This window comes from Juglans microcarpa x Juglans regia, chromosome 8D (assembly GCF_004785595.1).
Source record: "Juglans microcarpa x Juglans regia isolate MS1-56 chromosome 8D, Jm3101_v1.0, whole genome shotgun sequence".
Taxonomy (NCBI): domain Eukaryota; kingdom Viridiplantae; phylum Streptophyta; class Magnoliopsida; order Fagales; family Juglandaceae; genus Juglans; species Juglans microcarpa x Juglans regia.
The window spans coordinates 32,184,449-32,212,011 of record NC_054608.1 but is presented as its reverse complement, the minus strand read 5'-3'; the positions used below and the strand labels follow the sequence as shown (position 1 = coordinate 32,212,011).

Sequence of the window (27,563 nt, the reverse complement as noted above, 5' to 3'; positions counted from 1 at the left end):
ATTATTATCCAATTTATCCTTGGAGCTCTGGTTTTGGTAATATTGAGTTATTTATTATAAGGTAAAATTTGGCTATATTAGCCTTAAAAAAACTTATATATTTTTATTTTTATCATCGTTCTCTCCACATTTTTTAATGTTTGATTAAATAATAAATCTACAAGTAAAATATTATAAATAATTTCTAATTACTTAATACCATATCACGAAATAACGAGAGATGGTAAAAAGGATGATAAGTAACATTACTCTTTTATATATTAGTTGAGAAATGTTTTAGCCACAAAAAAATCTCGAATAGTAAGTTTTCTCACATCTCTCGAAATTTATGAAAATGAAAATTTAAAAATCAAATAAAAATATGCATAAAAGTATATAAAATAAAGAAAATAAAAATAAAAATATTTTATTATTATACAGAATAAAATGTCTAATCCAATATATAATTTAAATTTTAAATGATTACCAAAAGAAAAGGGCCATATTAGCCAAACTTTGCCTAAAAATTTACTTAAACCAATGGAGGAGATTTCTTTGGGATGAAACGAATCGTTTAAGTATTTGACTAAAACAGTGCGTTTCATTTTCCACGTAGATACCGGTTCTTTGTAATTACGCACAGGCATTCAGCATTTTTCTTTAATATATATACATGTTAGTTAAAGTTCTCCTCATCATGATATAGGATAAAATAAGACAGGCTAACATCCACTAAAACATAATTATTTTATGATAAAATAGTTCAAACATTTCATTGTAAAGATGGAAGCTTCCAAAAAAATGTACTAGAAATGCCACTATCTTTTTTACCTTTGTCTTTTTATAACCTTCATGAATAATATTTTGTAGAATATAATTCTCAGCCCATTTATTACTAAGCTGATACTAACTTGCATCATTACCTGCAATTTTATGTATGACATTACATATCTTGTCAAATTGCTTCAATTAAATTTGTTCAGGGTAAAGCTCACAATCACGAACCAAACCTTAATTTTCCTTATGAGAGGCATTTGATTAAACATTTTGTCAATGCCTTCAAGAGAGCAAAAGTGACCATAAACAGTAAAAATGCTCGTTACCTAGACGAGCATCACGGGAGGCAAAGTGCTCACACCACAGGCAAGCATCATGAAGAGCAAACGTGCTTGCTACCCAAGTGAGCACCATAGAACAAAAGTTATCGTCATCTCCGCAAGCACCTTGAATGAAGCACAATGCTCCTCACCTCGACGAACACCATGAAATAGCATGAAGCTTGCCACCTCAACTCATGGAAAGGCAAATTGTTGGCCCACAAGGGGAGCACCATGGAGAACAAAAGTGATCGCTACCTTGACAGGGAGGCAAAGTGCCTATCATCTCGACAAGCACCGTGAATGAGCAAGAAACTTGCCACCTCAGTGACATCGTGGAAAGGGAAAGTGCTCGCACCTTAGGCGAGCACTGTGGACGACAAAAGTGCTTGCCACCAAGATGAGCACTGCAGGAGCGAAAATGCTCGTTAACTTGGCAAGCATCCTGGATGAAGCAAAAGGCTCATTACTTAATCGAGCATCGTGAATGAGCATGAAGCTCGCTATTTCAGCTTGTGGAGAGGGAAAGACGAGCACCATGAAGATCAAAAATGCTGGCCAATTAGGAATGCAGGAGCGAAAGTGCTTGCCCCCTCTTCGAGCATCGTGTAAATGGAGAGTTCTCATGCCCTAGGCGAGCACCATGGATAGTAAAAGTGCTCGCCACGAGCATTATATGCAAAGTGCTCGCACCCTAGGCAAGCCCCGTGAAAGAGCATAAAGCTCACCATCTAGGCAAGCATCGTGGAGATGGAAAGTGCTCGTCGCCTTGGTGATCACCATGAGAGGCAAAATGCTCCTTACCCCGACAACATGGTCCATCCCTAGGTTGATTTGAACCCATGTTGACTTCGCAATCCATCCCTTGGTTGATTTGGACGCACAATAGCGACATAGTTCATCCCTTGGTTGATATGGACGCACGATGGTGTCATGGTCCATCTTTGAGTAGACTTGGACCCACGAAATCGATATAACAAGTGACCCTATCGTGGTTGCAACCCTGTCATTGTTTTGCTTTTGATTGTGCTAAGCCATGGTAGCACCGTGGGTCATTGGTTCTCATACCCACGATACCACCATGGGTTTGGTCTTGATGATGCTCAGACTAATGTGTTCTTGATCTTTCAGAAGAAGATGAAAATTTGTATATGTTCTATGATTGATTGAGATCTAAGATGGAGATTTGGAGTTGTAGTTGTTGAGGTTTCTAGTTGGATTCCGATTGGTTGGTTTGATTTAGATCAGGGGTATTTTTGTCTAGTTTGTTTTGTTGTACGAATATTTTAGTCAATTTTGATATGTAGAATGAGCATTTTAGCCTAACTTGAGAATTAAAGCAGGGGCACTTTAGTTAGATTAATATGTGTATTAGGGATATTTCAGTCCAACATGGGATCTGTAGAGGTGCATTTTACTCCGAATCATTACATTAATTCCTATGCTAGATAAATAAGTATAGAAAAGTGTCGCTCATTCTATCTAAATTCTATCATGTTTATTAATATAAAGAGTATGTAGAGGTGCAATGTACTCTACATACTCTTTATATTATTCATATGATAGTGACATAACTTAATTTTATTTGTAAAAAAATTGAATTATAAACTTCTAATTCAAATCAAATCCTACTATATTACTCAAAGGTGTGTCTTCTATATCGATTTGTAGACAAAAACAATCTAAATAAGGTATATTTGTTAATTTTTATTTTCTAAAAAAGAGTATTGATAGAAACACAACTTGAAAAAAAAAAGTAAGTAATGATAAAAATACAAATCTTTTATAATTTTTTTACAATTCTTTTTTAAATAAATGATTTTTTTTTATAAAATAATAATCTCCTTGTGACTCCGTTTTATAAAAAGTGTTATCTATCCGTCCTCGTTTTAATTATTCATGGTTCTTTTAAAATTTTCTTTTGTAGTTATCTTCTTATATCTCACGTGATATTACCTGATTTATAATTATCAAATTAAAAAGACGATCAATAGGATTTGCTTAGGATAAAAATGCGATAAGCCCATAAGTAATAGACTAGCCCATTGATATTAAAAAGCCCACGTCAAGGGAAGAAAATCAAGACAATAGACAAGGAGCTATCATGCAAGGCAAGGAGATTTTTTTTTTCCAAATATTTTTTAATTTCAAATTTTTGATTTTTTTTCATTTAATTATTACATAATCCTTACAATTTTCTACTTTCAAACAAAATACCAAAAAAAAAAAAAAGATAATTTTTAAAATTTTAAAACACAAAAATAATATTAATAAATTATATTCAAATATTTTTTTAACTTTATAATATTTTTATTTAATTTTTTCTTTCTCATTTCTCAAAACCAAATCAAACGTCTTAATTCAAACTATTTTATTATTATTCACATATGTTTTGAAATATTCAATAAATATCCAAACAATCCCTAAAACTAATGGTTTGACAAGTAAAAAGTTGAAAAGAAGATAGATAAAGTGGGCAGCAACTAGAAAGTTAGAGCATTGGCATTGGCTTCATCAAAAGCCTAGCCAAATGCAAAATTTGATGAATTTCATCAAAATATAACTGCATTAGATTAGTCAAATAGATAAATGTGAAACTTTGAGCTACAGTAAATGTATAAGTTTCTTCAAATTTGAAGATGTACTATTCATTCATCAAATCTATTTTTTATTCACTTTTAATCTTCAAATGTTTTTTTTATTCACGTTTAATCTCCAACTGTCTTGTAATAATAATGTAAGAATCAAATTAAATTATTAATCAACATATGATTAGTGTGATTGTAAAATATGAAAAAAAATAAAAATATTTTTATTAAAAAAATAATATTATATTATTATTTTGATGAATTCAATGGCTAATTCAATGTGGAGTTATGGCTAGGGAAGTTTTAGATTTATAGAAATCATGTACTTTTCATCAAATTTTAGAGATAACTTTGATGAAATCAATGCCAATGCTCTTAGAAGGTGACATAAACTAAAAGGCTTAACTTCAGAGACAAGAAACTAGATAGATGAAAGCAAAGAAACTTCAACATACGGCGAGTCTCTCTCTTGCCTTCCAACTTCTACACAACCAAACGACATCTTTTTCAACTGCTTATCAGTCTCTATTTTTCACTATTACAATGGGAGTAAAGTGAGGCTATAATAAACTATAAAATCACTAAATAAAAAACCTTATGGACGTAAGTTTTAATACCGAATTATATAAATCTCACTATCTCTATTTACATTATTTGCATTTTAGTACTGTTTTAACCATGGATGAATACTCACTATATTTAGTGAGTATTCATCCAAACAACACCGCGAGCCATTTGACTGTATTGTTGACATCCGACCTTGACGAAAAAATGCACCAATAGGATTTGTTATTTATAAATAGAAAATTATTTAAAATGATGTTATATTTGATGTGAATGAAGTTAATTCACATTGTATAATAGTTTTACTATCTGAATCATTGTAGAATTAGGATTTTACCAAGTTAGTAAGGTACAAACTAACAAAAAGAGGTCTAGCCATTTCAATTTTGGTCTCATATGTCTTAAATACAATTATACAACCGGAGCATGCATACATATAAATAAAGAAAATTCTATACACCATAAGACCATCTCATTTTCATCCTACTAAGTATGATATGGCACATTTATCACCATTAAATGATCATTTATTATATATTTCTTTATGATCTAATAGTGATAAATGTACTACATACCACTTAGTATGATCAAAATAGAACGAGAGTGTGGTGTATAACATTACTCTATAAATAATTCCAAATGTGTCATATTTGATTGTCTAATTTGGGATGATAAAATCTAGAAAGAAAAAGTAGCATTAGTCTATAAACATATATGTTAAGAGTTGTTCCGAATCAGTGTTTTATTCGTCCAATGTGATTTTTTCTTGTAATATTATTGGAGTGGTGGTTTTGACCAGGCAAGTGCCACATTAATGTACAATCCCATGCGACATTTCTAATAAATAAGCTGCCATTCTATCCATATAGGTTTTTTATTCAGAGTAGTTTTGATACTTGAGATATGTATCCAAAGGCTTGGTGGAAGATTTAACATGCTAGATCTCATAGCAAATGTGTCGACTCACTACTAACTTTTCAAGTGGATAGGAATAGCAAAAATTCTTGATGGGATTCATTCTACTTGTAACCCTGCATCTTTGCAAGAACCAGAAAACAAAACTTCCACAATGCTACAATATCATTATTACCTTGTAAACAAAATTCTATTATCAAGAACTCAGTGCATAGAGCATACCTAGAAATGCCCATATAGCATAATTTAATTTAAAAAATAAATTTTAAAATTTAAATCTTGCTAATCAAATTTTACCATTTAACTAATGCGGATGATTTACACACAGGCTTGAATACAATAACTTTTTTAAAGAAAAAAAGACATAACTCCCGAGTCACAACCCGAAACTCCATTTTTCTTCAAGTTTTTTGTATTATCTATTATCCATTCTCCAACCCATCAAACTTAAGTAGGGCCAAGGTGAGTAGGTAACCATCTTCACAATCATTAGTTCTAAGTGAAGAGACCAAAAGGGATTTAAAAAAGCCCTACAAAGCATACATCAGATGGAAATTAAGCATACGTGTTTTTCAAGTTATAGTTGTTCTGACTTAAAAAACATGTATCCATAACTTTTAAAAGAGTCATGCTACAGTTACACTCTCATCCACAGCTTACACACATCAAACTTTATTGACGTGACACTGCCCATCAATTATTAGATCAATTTTTGTTCTACAAAATAATAATTTCAAGTTGTATATTCCATAACCTCTTTTAAAATAGGCAACCAAATAGAGTCTCAAAGTATATTCAAGACTAAAATGTTTCAGAAGTATATCAGAAGTATATTCAAGACTCAAATGTTTCAGAGAAAAAAAAATCACCAAGAAAAAGTTACAACATTACTGTCAATGAACTCCATCAAAGGTCTGAAAGTAAATACAAACCCCCAAAAGAGGGTAGATTTTTGAAAGTATAGAACATAGTCAAGATAGGACTCTTTTGAGTCAATTCCTGGATAGGAAAGCCAGGACTCACGACCCAACCAACCAAAATCATGTATTAGGCAATGAGCAATCCAAGGAAACTCTTAACATGGAATCGAACCCAATATGTATGAGTCTACAGCTAATTCTAAGCCGGTCATTGACCACTAGATTTGAAAATTTTTCAATATGGTTAATTGTTAATTGTATATATGAATGAAATCAACCTTCCAGATAAAACCAAAGTTCCTGCTCTTCCTTTCTCGTTAACTTCAGAAATCAAACATATCATATAGTAGTCAAGATTTTCTAGGACGCCGAAAAAGTTAAGAGAAATATTGGTCTTCTCAAACTAAAAAAGATAATGGAAAAAGTTTCAAACTTCCATGTTCTTTCCGCATTTTCTCATGAACCAAGCAGGGGCAAGAGAAAATATACAACAGGTCTATATAATGGAAACGGCTTGGGAGTTGGGTCCGTAGCTAACTTTCCCAAGCTTAATTCAATACCAAACAGAGATTAACAGTGATTCATTCTAATTCCATAAAAGACAACTAATTTTCCCATATGTTTATTATTCAAATTGATGACAATCAACAAGTCATATAGGAAGGAATAAAATATCAAATAAATCCAGAACCAAACAAACATCGATCATCTCGGAAAATATCAATAACATCAAGACCTTTCATCCGGCTATGGAAGTAATCAGATTATACAGAAATACATTCACGCAGCAACCAAACAGAACATAGACACAATTCGACACACAGGAGAACGAGGAAAAGTAAATTATCAAAGCAAAATCTTGACCATAAAAAGTTACTTTATCTAGTAAATTATAAACATATTCGAAAATTAGAATTTAGAGGCAGATATTAACCGTTAAAACCACATCAGGAAACATCGAAAAGTCAGTATAATAATGATTCAAAATTCAACACTAGCTTCTATTTTCTATTCCCTAGACTTTTCCCGCTATCCAAGCGCAAATAAACAAACATAAACTGCAAACATAACATAAAAACCGAACTCAACCAACGTAGATTCAACAAATAGGCACCGACCCACGAAAGACGAGCCCAAATCTGGATCTGGGTATTGCATAAGACGGAGGATTTAAGATCAGACGGGGCTGAGGAGTTGAGAAAGTTGAGGTTTGGGCTCCGAGTTCATGCCAATGATGATGATCAGAGGAATGAAGCCGTAGTGGGTGATGACCTTGGCCTTCTTCACGGTCCACGTGCTCCACTCCTTCAGACTCTGCGCCGTGGATTTTTCCTCCGACGAGGCCTTGGACCCCTTGCCGCTAGCCTTGCCCTTGCTCTTAAGTGAAACCCTAGAAGCCATCGATATTATTTTTTCCCTCAAGTTTTCTCTCGGAGTCTCTTTTCTGGTGGCGTTTTGTTTTGGTGACATCTAAAACCCTAATTATAGAGATTTTTTTTTGGGTCCGTCTCGCTAATGTCCCAGTTGAGTCTGGACTCTGATCAGTGCACTCACAGCCGTCGATCAAAATTAGAAAGAGATTTTGGAACCAATGGGAACTTGGGGTCCACCTGTTTAAAAAATGAATAATCTCCTCCTTTCATTTATTTTAAATGGATTGTGTTTGAGAATGAATTTGGTCGGCATATAAATTTAGAATGTGTAGAATTTTATTCGAAAAAAATGGGATTTATTATTAAAAAAATAAATTTTTATATGATTCTTAGATTTATTTACTTCTTTTTACAAAATGTATAAAATTTATATACCCTAATATTATAAATATCATTTCTCTTTGATTATAAATTTGGTCACAATTTTCTTAAAAGGCATTTAATTATGATAAAATACCAATTAAACTAAAATATGTTAATTCGAATTTCTGGGGTGGGTCCAAATGTTTTTGTGATTTGAGTTTGAAAACAAAGATGATCTTTCCAAAGTGAAGCAGGGTCGTTTTGTTACAAGTTTGCATTGTACCCTAGGAAAGACCAAAAGCAGGGTCGTTCTGTTATAAGTTTGCATTTAACTCATCTATTGAATAATGATGGGTTTTTATAGAGTCCAAAAGTTGAGGAGGCTTTTTTGAAATTAAAAGAAGTCGTGATAAAACCTCTTGTCATGGCATTGCCAGATTTTTCAGAACCATTTGGCATTGAGTGTGATGCCTCAGGGAAGGTTTGTAGGGGCAGTACAGTTACAAAAGGGTCATTTTATAGCTTACTACAGCTAGACTTTGAAGGGGAGAGCACTTACTATGTCAACCTATGAGAATGAGCTCTTTGCTCTAGTTTCAGCAACCAATAGATGGAAACCTTACCTAATGGGGACCAGATTTACAGTTAAAACAAACCATCAAAGCCTAAAGTTCCTGTTAGACCAGAAGGTGGGGACAATTATACAGCAAAAATGGGTGTCCAAACTCTTGGGCTATGACTTCCTAGTGGCGTACAAGTAGGGCAAAGATAACAAGGTAGCAGATGCCTTGTCGAGAAGGTATGATGATGATATAGTGGTATCTCTAGCTATGGTTTCTGTTCCTAATCTAGGGCAATTGGATGAACTACATCAGCTATACAATCAAGACTCTGAGATCCAAACCTTGCTACAGAAATGGAGAAATGGGGAGTTGGGGTCAAAATACTGTATGAAGGAAGGTTTTTTGTACTACAAAAATAGGCTTCTCATCGCCAACAACCAACCCTACAAGCTTAAACTACTGGAAATGTTCCATAGTAATCCCACTGAGGGCCATTTAGGCTATGACAAGATACTGCATAGGATCAAAAGGGAATTCTACTGGCCTAAACTTAGAGCTGAGGTGAATGCATTTATAAGAAATTCTAAGATTTGCCAACGAGCGAAACCAGAGAATCATTTTCCAGGTGGGCTTCTCCAGCCACTAGAAATCCCTTCTAGGCCTAGGTCCAACATCTTAATGGACTTTATTGAAAGCCTACTAACATCCCACGGCTTCAACTGCCTATGGGTGGTGGTGGACCGCTTGACCAAGTTTAGCCATTTCATGCCCTTATCTTATCGATACACTGCCTTAACCCTAGCCCAACAGTTTATCAAACATATATTCAAATATCATGGAATGCCAAGGTCCATCATCTCAGACAGAGACAAATCCATCACCAGTAAATTTTGATCTGGGGGTCCAGCTGGCCTTTAGCTCGGCCTACCACCCCCAAATAGACGGCCAATCTGAGGCCGTTAATAAAACCCTAGAGAACCATCTACATTGCTTTGTGGGAGATCGTACTAAGGATTGGGTACTCTGGGTTCCTATGGCCCAGTGGTGGTACAACACTTCCACCCATGCCTCCACCAAGCTAACCCCTTTTGAAGACCTCTACGACTATCCACACCCCCTTCTACTGAGCTATCATGTAGATACCTCTAGGGTTGAGGCAGTGGACTCCACTCTTCAAGCTCGTGAGAATATCATCATGCCTCTACTACGCCAGAACCTGCAAAAAGCTCAAGAAAGGATGAAGAAGTTCGTAGAGTTGGGGAGAAAAGGAGGTAACTTTGAATGTAGGAGATTGGGTTTTTGTGCGTTTATAACCTTACAGACAATAGTTTGTCGCCCAGAGAAGAAATGTGAAGCTTTCTCCCAGGTTCTACGGACCCTTTGAAATCATAGAGAAGATTGGAGTTGTTGCTTACCGAGTGAAGCTTTCTGAATCAGCTCAAATACACTCAGACCCCATTTGGTTGCAAGACTCAGCTGAGATCAACTCTGTTCAGTCTAATTTTAAGCTGAGTCTAACATCCAAACACTTAACTCTCAAATTACTAAACTCATATCAACTCAAAACCTTCTTACACGAGGGACTCACAACATTTTCAAGTCAACACATCTTTATACTTGGGACCCATAACATTTTTCAATTTCCCATAGATAGTACTAAACTCATCTTAACATCCAAACACATCTAAACTCATTTTAGATGGGTCACACATAACTCACTCCACTTACTCAACTCACTACTATTCATAAAGAACTGAGTTCAGCTTAGCTCAACATTATTTTTTCCAACATTATAACAAAAACTTTCATTCTTCAACCCTTCTTCTGGAGGCCTCTCCCTCGAAGTGAAAATCCCTATTTTTCCTAACATTATGTTACACGTTCATGGCTATTTGATAATCAGATTTCTCAATTCGAGACTCTTCTCTCTAACTTTGATTTGCATCATTCTATGGAATCCTTCTGATTTCAAATACATGGTTTTCCATTTGTTGTATGAACTACAAGGTTGGAGAACATGTTGATGATTTGCTTGGGATAGTTGAACAAGTGAATGTGGATGAGAATGAGATAGGATGGAGAAAGTTCTTACGGGTTAAAGTTGCTTTGACTATTACGAAACCATTACTACGGGGGAAGTTAGTAGTGGTTCAGGGTTGTTCGACATGGGTTTCATTCAAGTATGAAATGTTAAAGACCTAACCATTGATCTAAAAGTCATAGGATTGTTGGATACTAATTTGGTTAATTCTTTAACCTTTAGGATCATAACATTCCACCACGCTTCCGAATCCGACGTCCACGGCGGCCCACTCTATCAACACTAACCCGATGGTAGCTTTTTCCCTTTTGGCGGCTTCACTCATCTATCAGTATTCAATAACTTAACACTATGCCTATACATAGTACCAAATATATTTTAATTCAGTCTATAGGTCGCCCCCTCCATGACTTGAATCTGTGACGTGGTCTTTGATTTGATATCAATTGTTAAAGACCCAACTATTGACCCAACCCTCAAGATCATAACATGAAAGGCTTCCCGCTTTTGCTTCCGTTGTGGGATCATCAAACATTCTCCAAGTGGATGCCCAGCACCCCCAAAGACAACATTGCATGGTGCTTATTCTAGAGATCAATATGGCCCTTGGATTTGTGCGTCTTCAAGTTTAGGTATTAGCAAATCTAGTCCTATTTCTCCACCAATTTATCTTGAGTTAGAGGTATTTCATCAGGAGACAGTTATGGCAAAAGAAGAGGTAGACGGTTTACTTGACATCCTAACTGTTGTCTCTAATAAAACTCAAGAGGACAGTTATGTAGTTACTCTGATAGAGTTCACATCTCAAGGTACAAAAGTGGGGGCAGAAAAATCTCTTACAAATTAGGGATCACTTAGGGAAAATTTTGGTTAGTAATTCTGTTATGGTCCCTTCTAAACCACTTCTTGCTCCATTTGTTGAAATTAGAACATGAAAAAAAGAGCTCGTTTTGGAAAGGAGAATGTTCCACTGCATATTAGTCCAACTGATATGAAGGACAAAAGGAATCAGGGAATAACACTATCTGTGAGTCTGAAACCAAGTAAGACTCCAACAATATCATACTCGGTTTGCCCTATTTCTCATGAAGGAACCTAAACCAGACAACGAAACATCAATGGAGGCTATTGTACAACTCTGCCAAGAATTATGAGTCTAATCAATTGGAACTATCGAGGGCTTGACAACCCTGGATTGGTTTATGGCCTTTGCTATTTGGTAAAGGATAAAAGACCATCTATTTTGTTTCTTATGGAAACAAAATTAACAAGGCAAAAAATGGAAGGAACTAAATTGAAACTAGGTTATCCAAATATGTTGGAGATAAAAGGGATTGGAGCTAGTGGTGGTATTGCTTTACTCTGGACTGATACTTTTATTATTGATCTCTGGAATTGTTCTTTCAAACATATACACATCGAAGTATCAATTACAGGAGCATCATTCAAATAGATTTTAGCAGGGTTTTATGGCCATTCTAAAATGGCATCTTGTGGTGGTAGTTGGGCACTTTTAAGACAAATTAAAGAACCTTGTAATATCCCTTGATTAGTTATTAGGACTTGAATGAAATACTTGAGAATGCTGAGAAGTTTGGTGGTAGTATGAGATCTGGTTGAGGCTTTTCATGAGGTTGGAAGAGGCTTATACAAACTCTTCCAAGTTCTACTTCTCATCATAATCCTATTTGCTTAAATGTTAATGCAAGCAGTTCTAGTTTAATTTATAAGAGAAAAATCTGGAGATGTGAAACTCCCTGGAAATTAAAAGATGATTGCATGGATGTGAATTGTGATTACTACTTCTTGGAATGATGGAGTACATGTAGAGGCTAATCTGCAAAATAAAGGTGCGGATACAAAAGTCCCTCAAACTCTTCTCATTTAATTACAACTTTCTCAAATTCTCACACAAGATATAATAAACAATTCAACTTTTTCAAATTTCAAAACAATAATAATATTACAAAATTTAACTTTCAACTTTCATTTCAACTCAACTTACTATCCAAATCTCTCTTTAGCCTGCGTTTGGATGTTGAGCTGAGCTGAGCTCTTTATGAATAATAATGAGTTGAGTAGTTGAGAGAGTTATGTGAGGTTCATCTAAACTGAGTTTAAAGTGTGTTTGGATGTTAAGATGAGTTTAGTACTTTTTATGGGAAGTTGAAAAAGGTTGTAGGTCACACGTATAAAGATGTGTTAAGTTGAAAATGGTTGTGGGTCCCATGTGTAAGGAGGTTTTGAGTTGAGATGAGTTTAGTAATTTGAAAGTTGAGTATTTGAATGTTAGACTCAGTTTAAAATTAGACTGAGTTCAGCTGAACTTAACTGAATCTTGCAACCAAATGTAGTCTTAGTCTGTGTAAATATTACTTATGATAATATCCCTACGTCTCTAAAAAAAAATATGAAATATTATCATTTTCACTTAAGCAACGTGATTAGAAAAAAATATCATTATAAGCTTAGAGCTAATATGCTTGACTATGGCCAATCAATTACAAACAAACTAAGACTACTGATATGGAACCAACCCACGACGTTCATTTGGCCTGAGCAGATCGGAGAAATGGCGTGGCTTGCCTGCGCGTCCTTTGTTTCGGCCTGGGCAGATCTGAGCTGCCCAGAAGGGTGGGCGTGGAAAGGGGGGGGGGCGAGCGAGGCGCGATGGAGGGGGCCACGACAGGGGAAGAGGGGCAGCCGCCTGCGCAGTGGTGGAGGTGGGCAATAGGGTGCTTGTGCTCGTGAGAGAGAGAGACGGTGGTCGTGGTGGAGGTGAGCGAGCCAGAAGGTGGATGGGCAACTCGAAGCCGATGGAGGAGATAAGTGGCGGCTGAGGCGTCGGGGGAGGGGCCACGGTGAAAGCAATGTAGGAGAAAGCTGCAAAAGAAAAAAGGAAAAAAGAAAAAAGAAAAAGAAGAAGAAGGAGGACGGCAGGAGAGGAATGAGATGTAGCGCTATGGCAGTGTTTTTTCCTTAGTGTTTTTATTTTTCTTGTATTTTTTAGTTTTGGTGTTTTGTTTTTCTTAATAATAAAAAGAAATAGATTATTGGATTTGGTGTCCATAGTAGTAGAATCTCGTTCCTCCCTTGAGAGGAGTCGGAGAGATAGTAATCCTCCTCTTAGGGAGGATGAAGACAGTACTTCTCTTCTTTGGAAGATGGGACGTTTAGTTCTGTTTTACAAAACGCTCATCTCCGTTATGAGAGAGTTTTTAGAAGTTAAGACAATATCCGTCACAAAGAAATTTGTGTGTGAGGGTGCTCCAGAGCAGATGCATTAGTTTGGCTTGTAGTCCCGATTTCATTGAATGAAATGAAGTTTATTTTCATTTAAAAAGAAAATTACAAACAAACTAACGACATAAAAAGTTTTAATATATTGAAATTATCGATGGAAAGTATTTTACGAAAAAGAAAAAATGATGATGATGATAATAAATAAATATATTTTGTAACATATTAGAAAAAAATAATAAATTTATTTTGTACCCTCAAATTATTATAACTTTTGTATTTTACAATTTAGATTTTTTTTTAGATTATTAAAACTAACATGGTGATATAGTATACTTTCAAATTATAAAAGTTCTGATAATTTTCTACCTTCGATTGGAATTTGATACTAAGAATGCGTTTGGAAACACAAATATTCTTTAAGTATTATAAGATATTCCTTAAATATTTCACTCCCAAACATAACTTAAATACAAAATATTTTTCCATTTTAAATCATTAACATTTTCATCTAATCATTATGTAATCATTATAAATTTTTCAAACTTCCAAACTCTTAAACAAAACATAAAAAACAAAATAATTTTTTCAAATTTCAAAACAAAATTAATATTCAAAAATAATATTCAAATAACTTTTTAACTTTATAATATTTTTATTCAACATTTTATATTTTTTTTCTCAAAACCTAATAAGTGTTCGTTTGGAAACACAATTGTTCTTAGGTGTTCTCATATATTCTCAAATATTTCATTTCCAAATATTATTCAAATACAAAATATTTTCAATTTCAGATTCTCAACATTTTTATCTAATCATTATAACTTTTTCAAACTTTCAAACAAAACATAAAAAATAATACATTTTTTTCAAATTTTACAATAAAAATAATATTAAAAAACTATTCAAATCTTTTTAACTTTATAATATTTTTATTCAACTTTTTATTTTTCCTTTCTCAAAACTCAATAGAACATCTTAACTTAAATTATTTCACTAATATTTACAAACTATTTCATTACTATTATGAGATATTTTTAGTATTCAAATGAGTCCTAAAAATCTTAACTCAAATTATTTTACTATTATTCAATATAAAGAAATTTATTTAAAAAAATTAATTTTAACACAAGTCAAATACATTTTTTTCTTTTATATTAATTTTAACACAAGTCGTAGAAATACAGGGGCGAGGAAAGGGAAGTGAAGAAGGTCGGGAGATACAGCGGGGTAAGCAGTAGCTGAGAAAGACTAGAGAGAAGGGAGAACGCGAGAGAAAAGAAGAAGATGGGGGGTGGAATGGAGGCTAACAAGAACCGGTTCATCGAGGATTGGGGCTCGGCCAGAGAGAACCTCGAGCACAACTTCCGCTGGACTCGCCGTAACTTTGCCCTCGTCGGCCTCTTCGGCCTCGCCGTCCCCATCCTTGTCTACAAGGGCATCGTCCGTGAATTTGTAAGTCCCCCCCCCCCCCCCCCCCCAATTTCTCTTACGCAATTCACTTTATGCTTACTCATCCGATGCAATCGTTTCGTACTTCGTTTTCATTTCTATCTGTCGATCCGTTGCTAATTCCCGTCATTTCAGTTTTATTCTTCTTCAAATTTGTTTGCGAGAAATAATAGAACCGATTGCATATGAATTGAAGATGAAGATTTCAAATTGCACGAGTTGACGTTGTGGCTAATATCTTCTTATTTGATTTTCATCGAAATCGTTATCTTGGGGAACTCTAGTGGTGATACGAGTTTGGATTTCGATTTCTGCTAAAATGGAAGTGGACATTTCAATTTTGTTTAACGAAGTTACTCTAGCTGTGTGTTATGACTAGGCTGATCTGGATATCGGTTCCAAATAAAGGGGAAACCTTTTGGTCAACAGTTGAGGTTATTGTTTCTAGAAACCTGTAATGTAGCTATCATGTGAAATCTTGGGCAGGTGACTATCGTTGGAAAATAAAGAGTCTGGGGCTCTCTTTATTGAATATCAACAGGCTACGTAATGTCAATAACGAACCTTGTTATGAAATAGAATTTTTTAAACACTAATTCCTTCGGCCGCCCTATAGATTCCGACACTACTCTTTGTTTTTCATGCGAGATATTGCTGTAACGCATCTATCCCTTGACTAGTATAAAATCCTATTACAAAATACTAGTTCTTCATCAATAATCAATGAATTAAGACGGGCCAACTTCCTGTTCCGTTGTATCCGAGGCTTTAAAAAAACTACTTGCCATTGTATATTGTCATATCTTATCCATGTCCTGTGTCGGTGTAGGTGCTTTTTATGAAAAAAAGCTATATTTTCTCTCAAATTGCATACACTAGATGACTTAATGGTTGGCAATATTTGATACACTTTTTTTTTACAAGTAAAGATTCGATACGCTTTGTAATGTGATTTTATAAGTTTGTAATCCAATGCATACGCTATGGATTTCTTATTTCGTATTTTTTGGATGCAATGGATACTAATTAGATGAACAACTTTTCATGTTTCCATCAATTCTGCCAATCCATTATCAGGGAATCATAGGTTTAAATGGACTTGCCAATGGAGGATGCCTTCAACAATCTTGAATCTTTGACATTTAAAATTGCTTTTGCTTTGTTCTCTTTTTTTTTTCCTGTTATTTTTTCTTCGTTTGCTTTGTTGCCTGAACTTTTTTCTGAAACAGTGAGCAATTTACCTCTATGTTGTCCTTGCTTTGTGCATTCTAGTCCTATTTTTGTTGGTCTTCTATACACCCTAGGCCCCTGCTGTTTGACTTTCTTTTTTTGCAGCACATGCGAATTCAGGAGTAATTTGGATTAAGAATTTGATCTTTGTTTGATCACCGAATTGTAATACGGTGCATTATAGGCCTTCTGTTGAATTTTTGCATTTCTGTAGTTTACTAGGATACAAAAGCATATATCATATGTGGCAACTGTTATTCCAGACTTCCATTCAACTCATTGAGCTTGCTAAAGTGTTTTATCAACTTTGGTTCAGCATATGCAAGATGAGGATGCAGGCAGGCCGTACAGGAAGTTTCTGTAAGACTTCAGAACTGCTCGATAGTAATCGTGGGAGTAATAGAGCTAAGTTCTCTGTTGAATCACCAAACGATCAGGCAGAGTATTTGGTTTATTTTTTTCTTTGAAAGTTTTTAGAATGTGATGTTCGGAGGCCAGTCTTCCTTATACTTTGCTGTCAAAAATACTGAACAATAATGTTCAAGTTATGCTTTATCTATTCAATATGTTTCCTTGGGACTCTCTCATGCAGAAGACATGACACTGATTTAGTACTAGGTAAATCGAAGGCACACAAAGATCTTATAATTTATAAACGTCAGTTTGTGAGTTAACTTTTATAAGATCTTTGTGTAGATTTAACACTTTTTTTCCTAAAAATCTGAAGGCAAATTAAGACACTTCTAACTATTTGTCCAATACATTATACTTGTGATTTATATATGTATATAATATTTGTATGCTAAGGCGCCTCATTTGGTTACGCAGTTTAATGAGATGAGATGTTTTATTGAAAGTTGAATAAAATATTGTTATAATATAATTTTTTAATATTATTTTTATTTTAAGATTTGGAAAAGTTGAATTATTTATTATATTTTTGTGTGTAAGTTTGGAAAAGTTAGAATGATGAGATGAAATGAGATAATTTAGTTTTGTGTAACTAGACAAAGATAATTGATGGAGCTAATTATTCTTCGCCCTGTCTTATTTGTTCCAATGCCCAAGTTGTGTTTTTGTTTGTTGAGCCTATAGTCATGTTGGCTTTACTACAAAGTCTGGGCATTGCAAGTATTTACATAATTAAAACTATGTATATGTTAAGTTTTGAAAATCATTATCCCATCTTGATAAGCCAGACTGTGACTACGATCGTTCATTCCTCAATATCCTTCTGTCAAAAAAGAAAAAATGAAAAAGAAAAGAAAGAGGTAATGAAATGCTTTGAAAGGAGAGTTTCCATTATAAATAAAAAAAAAAAAAGAAAAGCAAAGTATTTAGAGAAAAGATATTTATAATTGTGAATTATATAATTATCGTGTAATTATTTTATAAAAAATAATAAAATATGAGATTTATATAAAAAAAATTAATTTTTTAATAATAAATTCTATTATTTTTTAAAATAATTATATTTACGAACTTTACGATTATATATAAAATTATTCAAATATTTATTGGACTACCAATTCAATGTTAGTTGTTGTCGTAAAGCAATGATTCAAGACTGCTCGGTAAGTATTGATTATTAAGCGATATAATTTATATAAAATATAATATCAATTATTCGTAAAAAACAATAAATTTGGGCTTGACTACGAAGTATTAAGGTTGACTTGCCAAAGTCTCTCTCTCTCTCTCTCTCTCTCTCAGTGCTCAGTGTGTCTGTGCAATCGACAGGGATAACTGACCACTCGATCGTCTTTGCTTTCGGTTTCGATGCTGATCTTGTTCGTCAATGAAAGCCAGGGACCTCACTTCCGCTTTGTGTCGAATTGTGTATTACAACTTTTCTGAGAACTGAGGATTGAAAATTTGAGAATTCTCGGAGAAGGCCAGCGAGTCTACAAGGATTAGTGCGTAATTTCTTCTTTTTCATCATCGTCGTCGTCATCTTCTTCTTCTTGCTCTTCTCTCTCTCTCTCTCTCTCTCTCTCTCTCAATTTTTAATATTAAGAATTTGAAATGCAACACTGGGTTGAATTTCCTCCTTATTTTTCACAATCTATATAAGAAACGCAACTCTGGGTTGCAATTATTTGGTTTGATTTTGTATGCTTCGCTTTGCAGGCTCTGAAAAGAGAGAGAGAGCAGATCAAGTATTAATTTGAGGAACTTACAGCTCGCCTTGGCTGATAATTCATAACATAAATTTGGCATTTCAGATAAAGTTAAAGAGCAGGTAAACATTCAAATTTGCTAGTATTTCATTTTTTGAAGAAATGGTCAATAACACCTCTCTTTGGTTTCATCCGTGGTCCATACACATTGTATTCTTCCATGTTTTCCTGTTTCCTACAAAAATGACAGTCAGAATAAATCCTAATGTCTCTAGTATTGAAATATGTATCGATGTTTTTGTTGCATATGGACTTTATATCACCAATCAAAACAATATTTTTGATATCCCAAGTATGTTTTGCCTACCTTAGAATGTTATTAGCTAAGAAAACAAGAGCAGCTACAGAGGAATATGGGGAATCAAATACGATTTGTTTTCTTACCTATTTTCTATATAAATATGCTGCATAAGCATAAGTTGGTTGACTGGGTGAAAGCAAATTACTGTTGATGGCTCGTTGTTAGCGCTTTTGAATGGAGAATTAAGGTCCAGTTTTTAGTAACTGTTTATAAAAACTAGGAAGTTAGTAAACACATGATTTATCAACTATATAGTTGATAAGTTATGAATTTTCTCACATTGTCATGTCAACGATACATCTCAGTTGATGGAAAGTATTTCAACCTGTTTGGTAGGTCTTCATGTTAAATTAAGATGATAAGTAAAATTACTCTTGTATTGTAAAAAAAAAAAGAAACTTTTTGTATTTGTTGAGTCATTGGAAGAGTGTTATAATGCTCACATGGAAGAGGAACTAATAGTGAAGGACCACATTGCAACAATGGCAACAATAAGAAAAAGCCAGAGCACTGGCGGATCCAGCACAACCAGGCTGCAGATGTCGGCTGCTGCAGTTGCTAGCAGTGAAGACCTCTTGAGAGAGATTCTTACGCGTCTTCCTGTGAGACATCTTGTCAGACTCAAGGTTGTGTGCAAACAATGGTGCTTTCTCATCTCTGATCCTGAGTTTTCTATCAGTCATGCCCGCAGAAACCGTAGATCCAATGGTTTATTGTTGAAACGTCTCAATCAAGCCCCAGGACTTTCACTCGTTCCCCTTGAGGAGTATCAACCTCCTAGGGTTTTACCATTCAACTTCCTCAACAAGCAGGGTAAAAATGTTTTAGATTCTTGCAAGGGCTTGTTGTGCTATTCTATGGCAGATCTTCACAACCCCATGCTCATTTCTTACTATGTTTGTCATCTTGCTTCTGGGATTCCACAAGAATCGGTGTGTTTGATGTGCTGTCAACAATACATGTGAGCGTTGTCATTGTATCTTTTGATCCTTCGAAGTCAGTTCACTACAAAGTTATCTTGATTCATCAAATATCTTCCTCATCATCTAACTTTCTACTGAAAATTGATATTTACTCATCGGTGACCCAATCTTGGAATCCTGCCAAAGTTGTCACGGTACCATATGATGCAGGATTTAACAATGAAGCAGTTTACATGAATGGTGCTATTTACTGGTATGATCAAACCCAAAAAGCAGTTTGGTACCTTGATTTAGATGCAGAATGTCTAGACAGAGTGCCGGATTCAAAGGATTGGCTGAAAATAAGTTCTGTCAAGTATTTTGGTGAGTCAAGTGGCAACTTGCATTTCATTGCAACATGCAGTCTCCAAACTACGCTACTTACTATCTATGAGATGAAACAAGACAGGTCTGGTTGGTTTGTGAAATATCATTGTGATCTTAGTGTTCTGGCAGATGCATTCCCAAGGATATTCTGCGCTCACTCTGATAACCTTCATGTGTATCATCTCTTGTGCCTACTAGAAGGAGAAACACAGGAGGAGGTAACTCTTGTGATGGCAGTACCTGGGGAAGTGATTTCTTACAATCTCAAGACAAATGCCTCAAAGACTCTCTGTCATTTTGGAATGTTTGGAGTAATATATAACTGGAACGGGGCTTATGAATTGGAGACCCTTGGGATCAAGACTTACCAATACTTGGAGACCCTTGCTCGCATTTGAACACTGTTTTTATGGTGTGTGGCATATATCATGATTTAGCTCCTTCTCCCGATTACGATTGTGATGAGATCATTAGTCTTGTGCTTATTTGTTTTTTAATAAGATTGTAATAAAATAGAAAAGAGATAACGAAATTAGGAGTAGAAATCTAAAAAATATGTTTGGCATTGTTTACTGCTGAACTCACTTGGGTGCAATATCTTCTTAAAGAATTTAGCGTCTTTCTTTCTACGCCACCAGTGTTGTTTTGCGACAATGTTAGTTTTCAATCCTGTCTTTCATGCTCGTTGGCATGAGGGATATTAATTATTAGTGCCATATTAATTTGCAGGGATACTCCTAATAAATCTCTTCATTTTCTTAGCAAACTTCATGCTAAAAGATCAATTATACACGGGATGAAATTCAAAGGGTAGAGGCCCCTCGTGCATATGGTGATGTTGGTTTAAAGCGCTAGCTATCATGATACCTAGAAGAGAAGTGCTACAATAACAAAAAGATCTCACAAAAGTAAATTCACAAACTAACATGACTTTATATGATACATTAAATTTATTTTACAATAAAAGTAATTTTATAATCTAACGTACCACATCAAGACATGTCATTTATGAATTTATTTTTGTGAGATCTCTTTATGACTAGGATCCGGTTGGATGCTAAAATATTCTCAAATATTTCATTTCCAAATATCACTCAAACACAAAATATTTTTAATTTCAAATTTTCAATATTTTCATCTAATCATTACAATTTTTTCAAATTCTCAAATAAAACACAAAAAACAATGTAACTTTTTCAAATTTTAAAATAAAAATTATATTTAAATCATTTTTAAGTTTGTAATATTTTTATTCAATTTTTACTCTCTCATTTCACAAAATTTAATAAAATATCTTAATTTTAATTATTTCACTACTATTTACAAATATTATGAAATATTCTCAATATTCATACATAGGGCCGGCTCTTCCATTAGGCGATGTAGGCGGTTGCCTAAGGCCTCTAATGGAAGAAAAGCCCCACAAAGAAATCCCAAATAGAACCTTTAAAAATACTCAATTAAAACAAAAATTGATTAACTCATTAAGAGACTATTAAAAGTTATTTTATGTAATTGGTTATCCCTTTGATTTATCATATTTCTTTTTTCTTCTAAAATCTCAACTTTGATTGAATTTTTTTTGGTTTATGGGTTTTTTAAAATATTTTTGGCTCACCATCAAAACTTTTATTTTCATATTACGTTATTCGTTTATAAAGATGTTAGTAATGTTCCCTAATTACCAAAAACGTACTCGTTGGCATGAGGGTTTTTTTTTTTAAAAAAAAATTCAGTATCCTTTATGATTATGTTTCTAAATATATATGTTAATATTGGAATCTCTTTTTTAAGAATTCTATTATGTGTAAGTGCACTTGATGATGACAAAAATTTCTCACATCCTATCTCCACATAATAATTATTTTTCATTATTAGTTTAATATATAATATGAAAATTATAATAGTTCGAAGAGGTAGAAGCCCACCCTTTTTCCCAAATGCATGGATTGTTTATAGAACTTTATTGACAATAATGATTATAATTGCTTCTAAAAATCTAAAGCGCATATTGCGAAATTAAAGTTGATAAAAGCCTCTATAAACCGATAAGTTTGTTATAAAGTTAAGTCGGTTATTAATTGAGAAAGTAGTAAAAATCTTAATTAGTAATTTTGCTTTACAAAACTATAGGTTTAATTTTTAAATAAAAAATGTAATGTAAAAATTAAAACTAAGAAATATGTCATTCATTTAAAGATCCCATACAAATACATCAGTACAAACAAACATCACAAGCAAAATAATTAAAGTTAGACACTAGAGATTGTTGCTTTATCCACAATTAATCGGCTAACAAGAAAATCTAGAGGATCTTGCCATCATTGTACAGTATCACATACCATGTGTAAAAAAAGAAAACAAAGGTCTGATCTCTTTCACCAAGGACCATAAGATGAAAAAGACTTTTTCTCAGAACGTATGGCCTACACAATAATCTGGTGAATCACATTCAAGAATCAGGTATGAAATTTCCAGCGATATTGTCATTTGGATGCCCCTCAATGCTGCTAAAGCCTCAATCTGATCTTCAACCCCATAAAGTCTCCCTCCTTTTTACGACACATTTCCATTAGTATATCACCATTTTCATTGCTATAGTCAAGAACCTTTCATGTAAAGACTAATAAGCAAGTTGCATCACTTCCCAAACCAGCAAATCAAATCGACAATGCTTCTGAAAATCAAAGCTTTTAACTTCAAGAAAAGTCCCCCACAACTGAGATATAATAGAGCAACTGCATCAAGCATCACAAGCACGCCAAGTGAAATTCTCCATCTTAGTATGAAGGCTCGATTCCAGATTTTCTTCCAAAACACTTGATGAAATTGTCGATGAGAACTAGGTTCTTGGTCCACCGTAGAAATAACATTCAAAGCCACATGGTATGCAATTTTGACAGTAAACATCCCATTTCTAGTGTAACTCCAAACTAATTTATCCTTACTTATGTACATCAACACGAAGAAAAACATTTCTTACCAACTTAGCATTCCAACAACCCAATGAAACATCCAGCAATACATCAACTTTAGCATCAAACGATAAAGTATTACATGGAGTGAGAATTGTCCTACCAGGAGAGTTTGGCAGCCAGTAATCATCCTATCCGCCATAAACATCCTGCTTGTACAACTCGTTTTGAACTTTTGACTCAAATATACTTCACCATGCAATTAAATGAGGGTGTATAGCCCATACCACACAATGATTTTTTCTCATAAAACCCATACAACAATTCCAATTAACCTAATGAATTTCTCTCTCATCACCATGTTGTCCCCACCAAAACTGTACTCCTTATAAAAGCCCTTTGGGAGTTTAAAATAGCTCATAGTATAGTTAGGTATTGTTTGTAACATTAATGCTTTAACAAGGACTTCTCGACTAGTCTGTGAAAAAAGCTTCTCCTCCCTGTAACGTTTTCCAGATTTTCTCCTTTATTTTCCCTAAACTAGCATGCTTAGAACAACCCACAAAAGAAGGTAGCCCAATGTATTTATCATGAGATCGAATAGATTGTACACCCCATAGTGCCTTGATCTAATCTATGGCTTCAAATCCAGTATTTTTGCTGAACATCAATTTTGTTTTTGCCCTATTAACTTGCTGACCCGAAGCTTCCCCATAAACAAATAAAATGTGTTGAACCTTTGCATTTGCAGCAGGTGTGGCATGACAAAACATGATGCTATTGTCAACAAAAATAAGTTATTGAGACGGGGTGCTCTATTACTTACACAAATACCTTGTAAAGAACCGTCATCTGCAGCTTGTTTGAGCATAGAAGAAAACAGTACTTCAGCACAAAGAACAAGGAGATAGGATGATAGAGGACAGCCTTGTCTCAAGCCACAGGTAGGTAAAATAGTCTCAGTAGGAGCACCATTTAGAAGAAGCTGATATGACACTGAAGAAATACGAGCCATGATAAAAAGTGAACTAAACTCCATTTTCTGCATAACCCTCTCAAGAAACACCCATTCTACCCTATCATATGTCTTACTCATATTTAGTTTAATAGACATACATTCATTATGTCCTCTTCGCCTCCTTCTAATAGCATGCACAGTTTCAAAAACAAGTAAAACATTATCTGTAATCAGTCTCCCCGACATAGACGCACATTGTGTGGCTGAAATTACATAAGAGTAAGACAACCGATTAGCAAGAACTTTAGTCAAAATTTTGTATAGAAAGACCTCACTCAAAATTTTCGCCTTACCTGTTAAGCCGACTCTGTCCATACAGCCCTATAGCATTTCTCTACCTAAATAGTACTTCGTTAAAATTCAAATTAATTGGTAACTGGGTCATCATCAAGATAAGTTTTCACAACAAAGTAGTTATCCCACGTGGATGTGGCCATCATATGCAACATCTTGTTGGGGCCTACAATAGAGGGACCCACACCACGATTAGGGGCGTAACGGGTTCAATTTTAGAAGTTTTATAGAACCGAATTGATATCCACCAACTTTAAAAATTTAAGAACCGATATCGGAGTAATTAACCACTAAAATTGAAACTTCCAATTTTTTGGATTTTGTTCACGTTCAGTCCAAATTTTTCGATTTTATGGATAAACAAAATCATATTCAAACAAAACTTAGCGAATGATTGACTCACATCCCTCATTTTATAATTTTTGGCTAAAAATTTATATGTTAATATCAAAATTCAAATGTTATATTAAAAATATAAGATTAATTTATGTTATATCATAAATCAAATGTTATATTAAAACTTTTAAAGCTTAATTTTATATTATAAGATTAATTGGCATGAATAATAAGACTAAAATTTCATATTATATTAATTAGTAATTTAATATATAATATATATAATATAATATAAATACTTTTATAAATAATATTTTATATATAATATAAAAATAAAAAAGTTCGGTTTAAACTGATTCTTAAAATATAAAAACTTATAGTGGACCGACTTAGAACCGATTTTGATTCTTTAAGAACCGGTTACAGATTGGACGTCCGATTCAACCGATTTACCGATTTTCTTTTACACTCTTAACCATGACAACGAATAATAATTGACTTTGTCGATGTCCATGCAAAGGTTGTCGTTACCTGCCAATTGGATACTTCACCAAATTGAAAATAATAATAATAATAATAATAATAACGACCGATTTTTGCAGTTGTAAAAGTGAAAATCGAGGTACTTACTTAATTACTTACTTAATAAATAGCATTTATGGTATTGGTAGGTTTTTCGCTACTCTGTTGTACAATCTGGATTTTTTAATTATTTGTTCAGCTGGTCCTACACGTGAAAATAATAGAGACTATAAATAAATCTAAAAATAATATTTTTTATTTTTTTATTTTTTTAAAAAAATAGTTTAATTCGACATCTATATAAAAATTTAATTTTTAATAATAAATTCAATTTTTTTAAATATATATATATATATATAATTTTTTATACCTTAACATTATATCTAACAGACTAGCATTACTCGAAACAACCTAGGCACAATGCCACTTGTCTCTTGATTCCCATATTACACGTGGAAGCTCAATTCACAGCCACTTTAATTAATGAAAATCATCTCGTTAGCATAGCTTATTTTCATAAAATAAATGGCCAAAAAAAAGTTGAATGATAATTAGCGGTAGACCTTTAAAAAAAATACGTTAGAAAATCAGCTCTATTGGATAGACACATGCTGTGATCAAGCTTCTTCTTTTTTCTTTTTCTTTTTTTATTTTTTATTATTATAATTCTTTTTTAATTTTGTTTGAAATTGTGGATTTTAAGTGGGAGAAAGATTAGTACATAAAATGAACTTTATAATACTTAACACTTTTTTAGACTGCGTTTAGATGTTGAATTGATTTGAGTTAAGTTGAATTGAAATGAAAAAATATTATTTTTTAATATTATTATTATTTTAGAATTTAAAAAAATTATATTATTTATTATATTTTATATTGAAATTTAAAAAAGTTGTAATAATAAATTGAGATGAGTTTAATAACCAAACGTTGTTATTATTATCCGTACAAATATTTTGGATAATATTAAGCTTCGTTCGGATGCTAAAAATATTTTTAAATATCTGTAAATAATAATGAAATAATTTATAAATAATAATAAAAAAATAATTTATAAATAATATAAAAATATTTAAAAACAATTGTATTCCAAACATGTCGGCAAAGATCGAAGCTGAAGAAGCGGCTACAGAATTTACGAAGATTCCTTAAGAAGGCTGGCAATGATGAAACGACAGTGCAAGCTGGATAGCTCTGTTATTCCTTTTGTTTATCACGTGTTTGATGTCTAATAGAGTAATTTTACACCAACAAAATATAGTGTATAATTTTATATTGTTCACTTTTCATTCATCATTTGAAATTTGGCTAAAGAATTGGAAATTGCTCCACATAGGGACAATCAATCATGCTGAATGTTTTGTGTCCAAAACTGCACTAAAGAATTGGAACAAATTGCTCCACATTGGGAGTTGGTAATACCTTCAAGTGGGTTAACTGATTCCAAACATATAACATTTATTAAGAATAATGTCTTAGTGTCCGCACACTGCCGTTGAAAAAAGTAGGATCTACCATTAAAAAAAAAAAAAAATTTATGTAGATTTCAAATTTACTAATTTTTTTTTTTTAAAAAATAGTGTGTGAAACTTGCATATTATAAGACTGTAAATATCATTTCTCTTTAATTAAATAAAATGGAGTGTAAAGATGAGAAGTTGAATTTAAAGACTTCTATTTTCATAAGGAAATTCTAACACTATCATCTTACTTTCAATCCACGACATAAGATGTGACACATTTATCATAATCATCCAATGATGGTTATTGTATCACATCTTACATAATGAAACAAAAGTGATATGAGAATATACTATATAGTATATAACATTCATTGTTTTAATATCATCTTAAATCTCTACCTATCCCAATGATTTAAATTAAGAGGAATATATAAATTTTATTATCTAAGATAATTGTGCACTTGTTTGCACAATACCCAGCATCCAAACTCTTATTTGAAAGTATTTACCGTTTAATTTCATTGGGGCATATATCATGCATGTCTGAAATCGATAGTGGGAAAGATCCACTCTTATTCTCAATGATACATCTTGATCACAACCTAACTAAAATTTAAATGCCCCAAAAAGGAGAAAATAATGATGATTAATGTGAAATTAGGTGTGACAATTGAAAATATATATAGTCATAGGGTATATAAATTCACACTCTCTTTAAGAAAAATAGACAAATATGTAAACAACATGAAAAGTTCATTTTTTAATTGTGAACCCTATTTTTTTTAACACATCTTACGAAATGTTTTGGTGAATGTTCTTTTAATCATGTCCACAGGGAATGTAATATGGTGGCCCATAGACTTGCCCGTAATGTTTGGAATGTTGAGAGCATTGAGATGTGATGAGATTGTATTCCAGAC

At 33.4% G+C, this 27,563-nt stretch overlaps 2 protein-coding genes and 1 long non-coding RNA gene across 3 annotated transcripts; 2 read left to right on the top strand and 1 right to left on the bottom strand.

Moving 5' to 3' along the window:
* Positions 1–6,922: 6,922 nt before the first annotated feature.
* Positions 6,923–7,537, bottom strand: LOC121243477 (mitochondrial import receptor subunit TOM7-1-like). Its single transcript, XM_041141589.1, has one exon. It carries the CDS (start codon positions 7,531–7,533, stop codon positions 7,240–7,242), a length of 294 nt encoding a protein of 97 aa, XP_040997523.1. The 5' UTR covers positions 7,534–7,537; the 3' UTR covers positions 6,923–7,239.
* A 7,279-nt stretch (positions 7,538–14,816) lies between these two features.
* On the top strand, positions 14,817–16,889 carry LOC121242734. Its single transcript, XM_041140680.1, has 2 exons — positions 14,817–15,098; positions 16,642–16,889. The coding sequence occupies exons 1-2, from the start codon at positions 14,931–14,933 to the stop codon at positions 16,687–16,689; spliced, it is 216 nt and encodes a 71-aa protein (XP_040996614.1). The 5' UTR covers positions 14,817–14,930; the 3' UTR covers positions 16,690–16,889.
* A 958-nt stretch (positions 16,890–17,847) lies between these two features.
* Positions 17,848–20,499, top strand: LOC121242735. The gene is made up of 3 exons (XR_005935953.1): positions 17,848–18,241; positions 18,456–18,567; positions 19,269–20,499. It is a non-coding gene; the product is annotated as an uncharacterized LOC121242735 (long non-coding RNA).
* Positions 20,500–27,563: the final 7,064 nt, after the last annotated feature.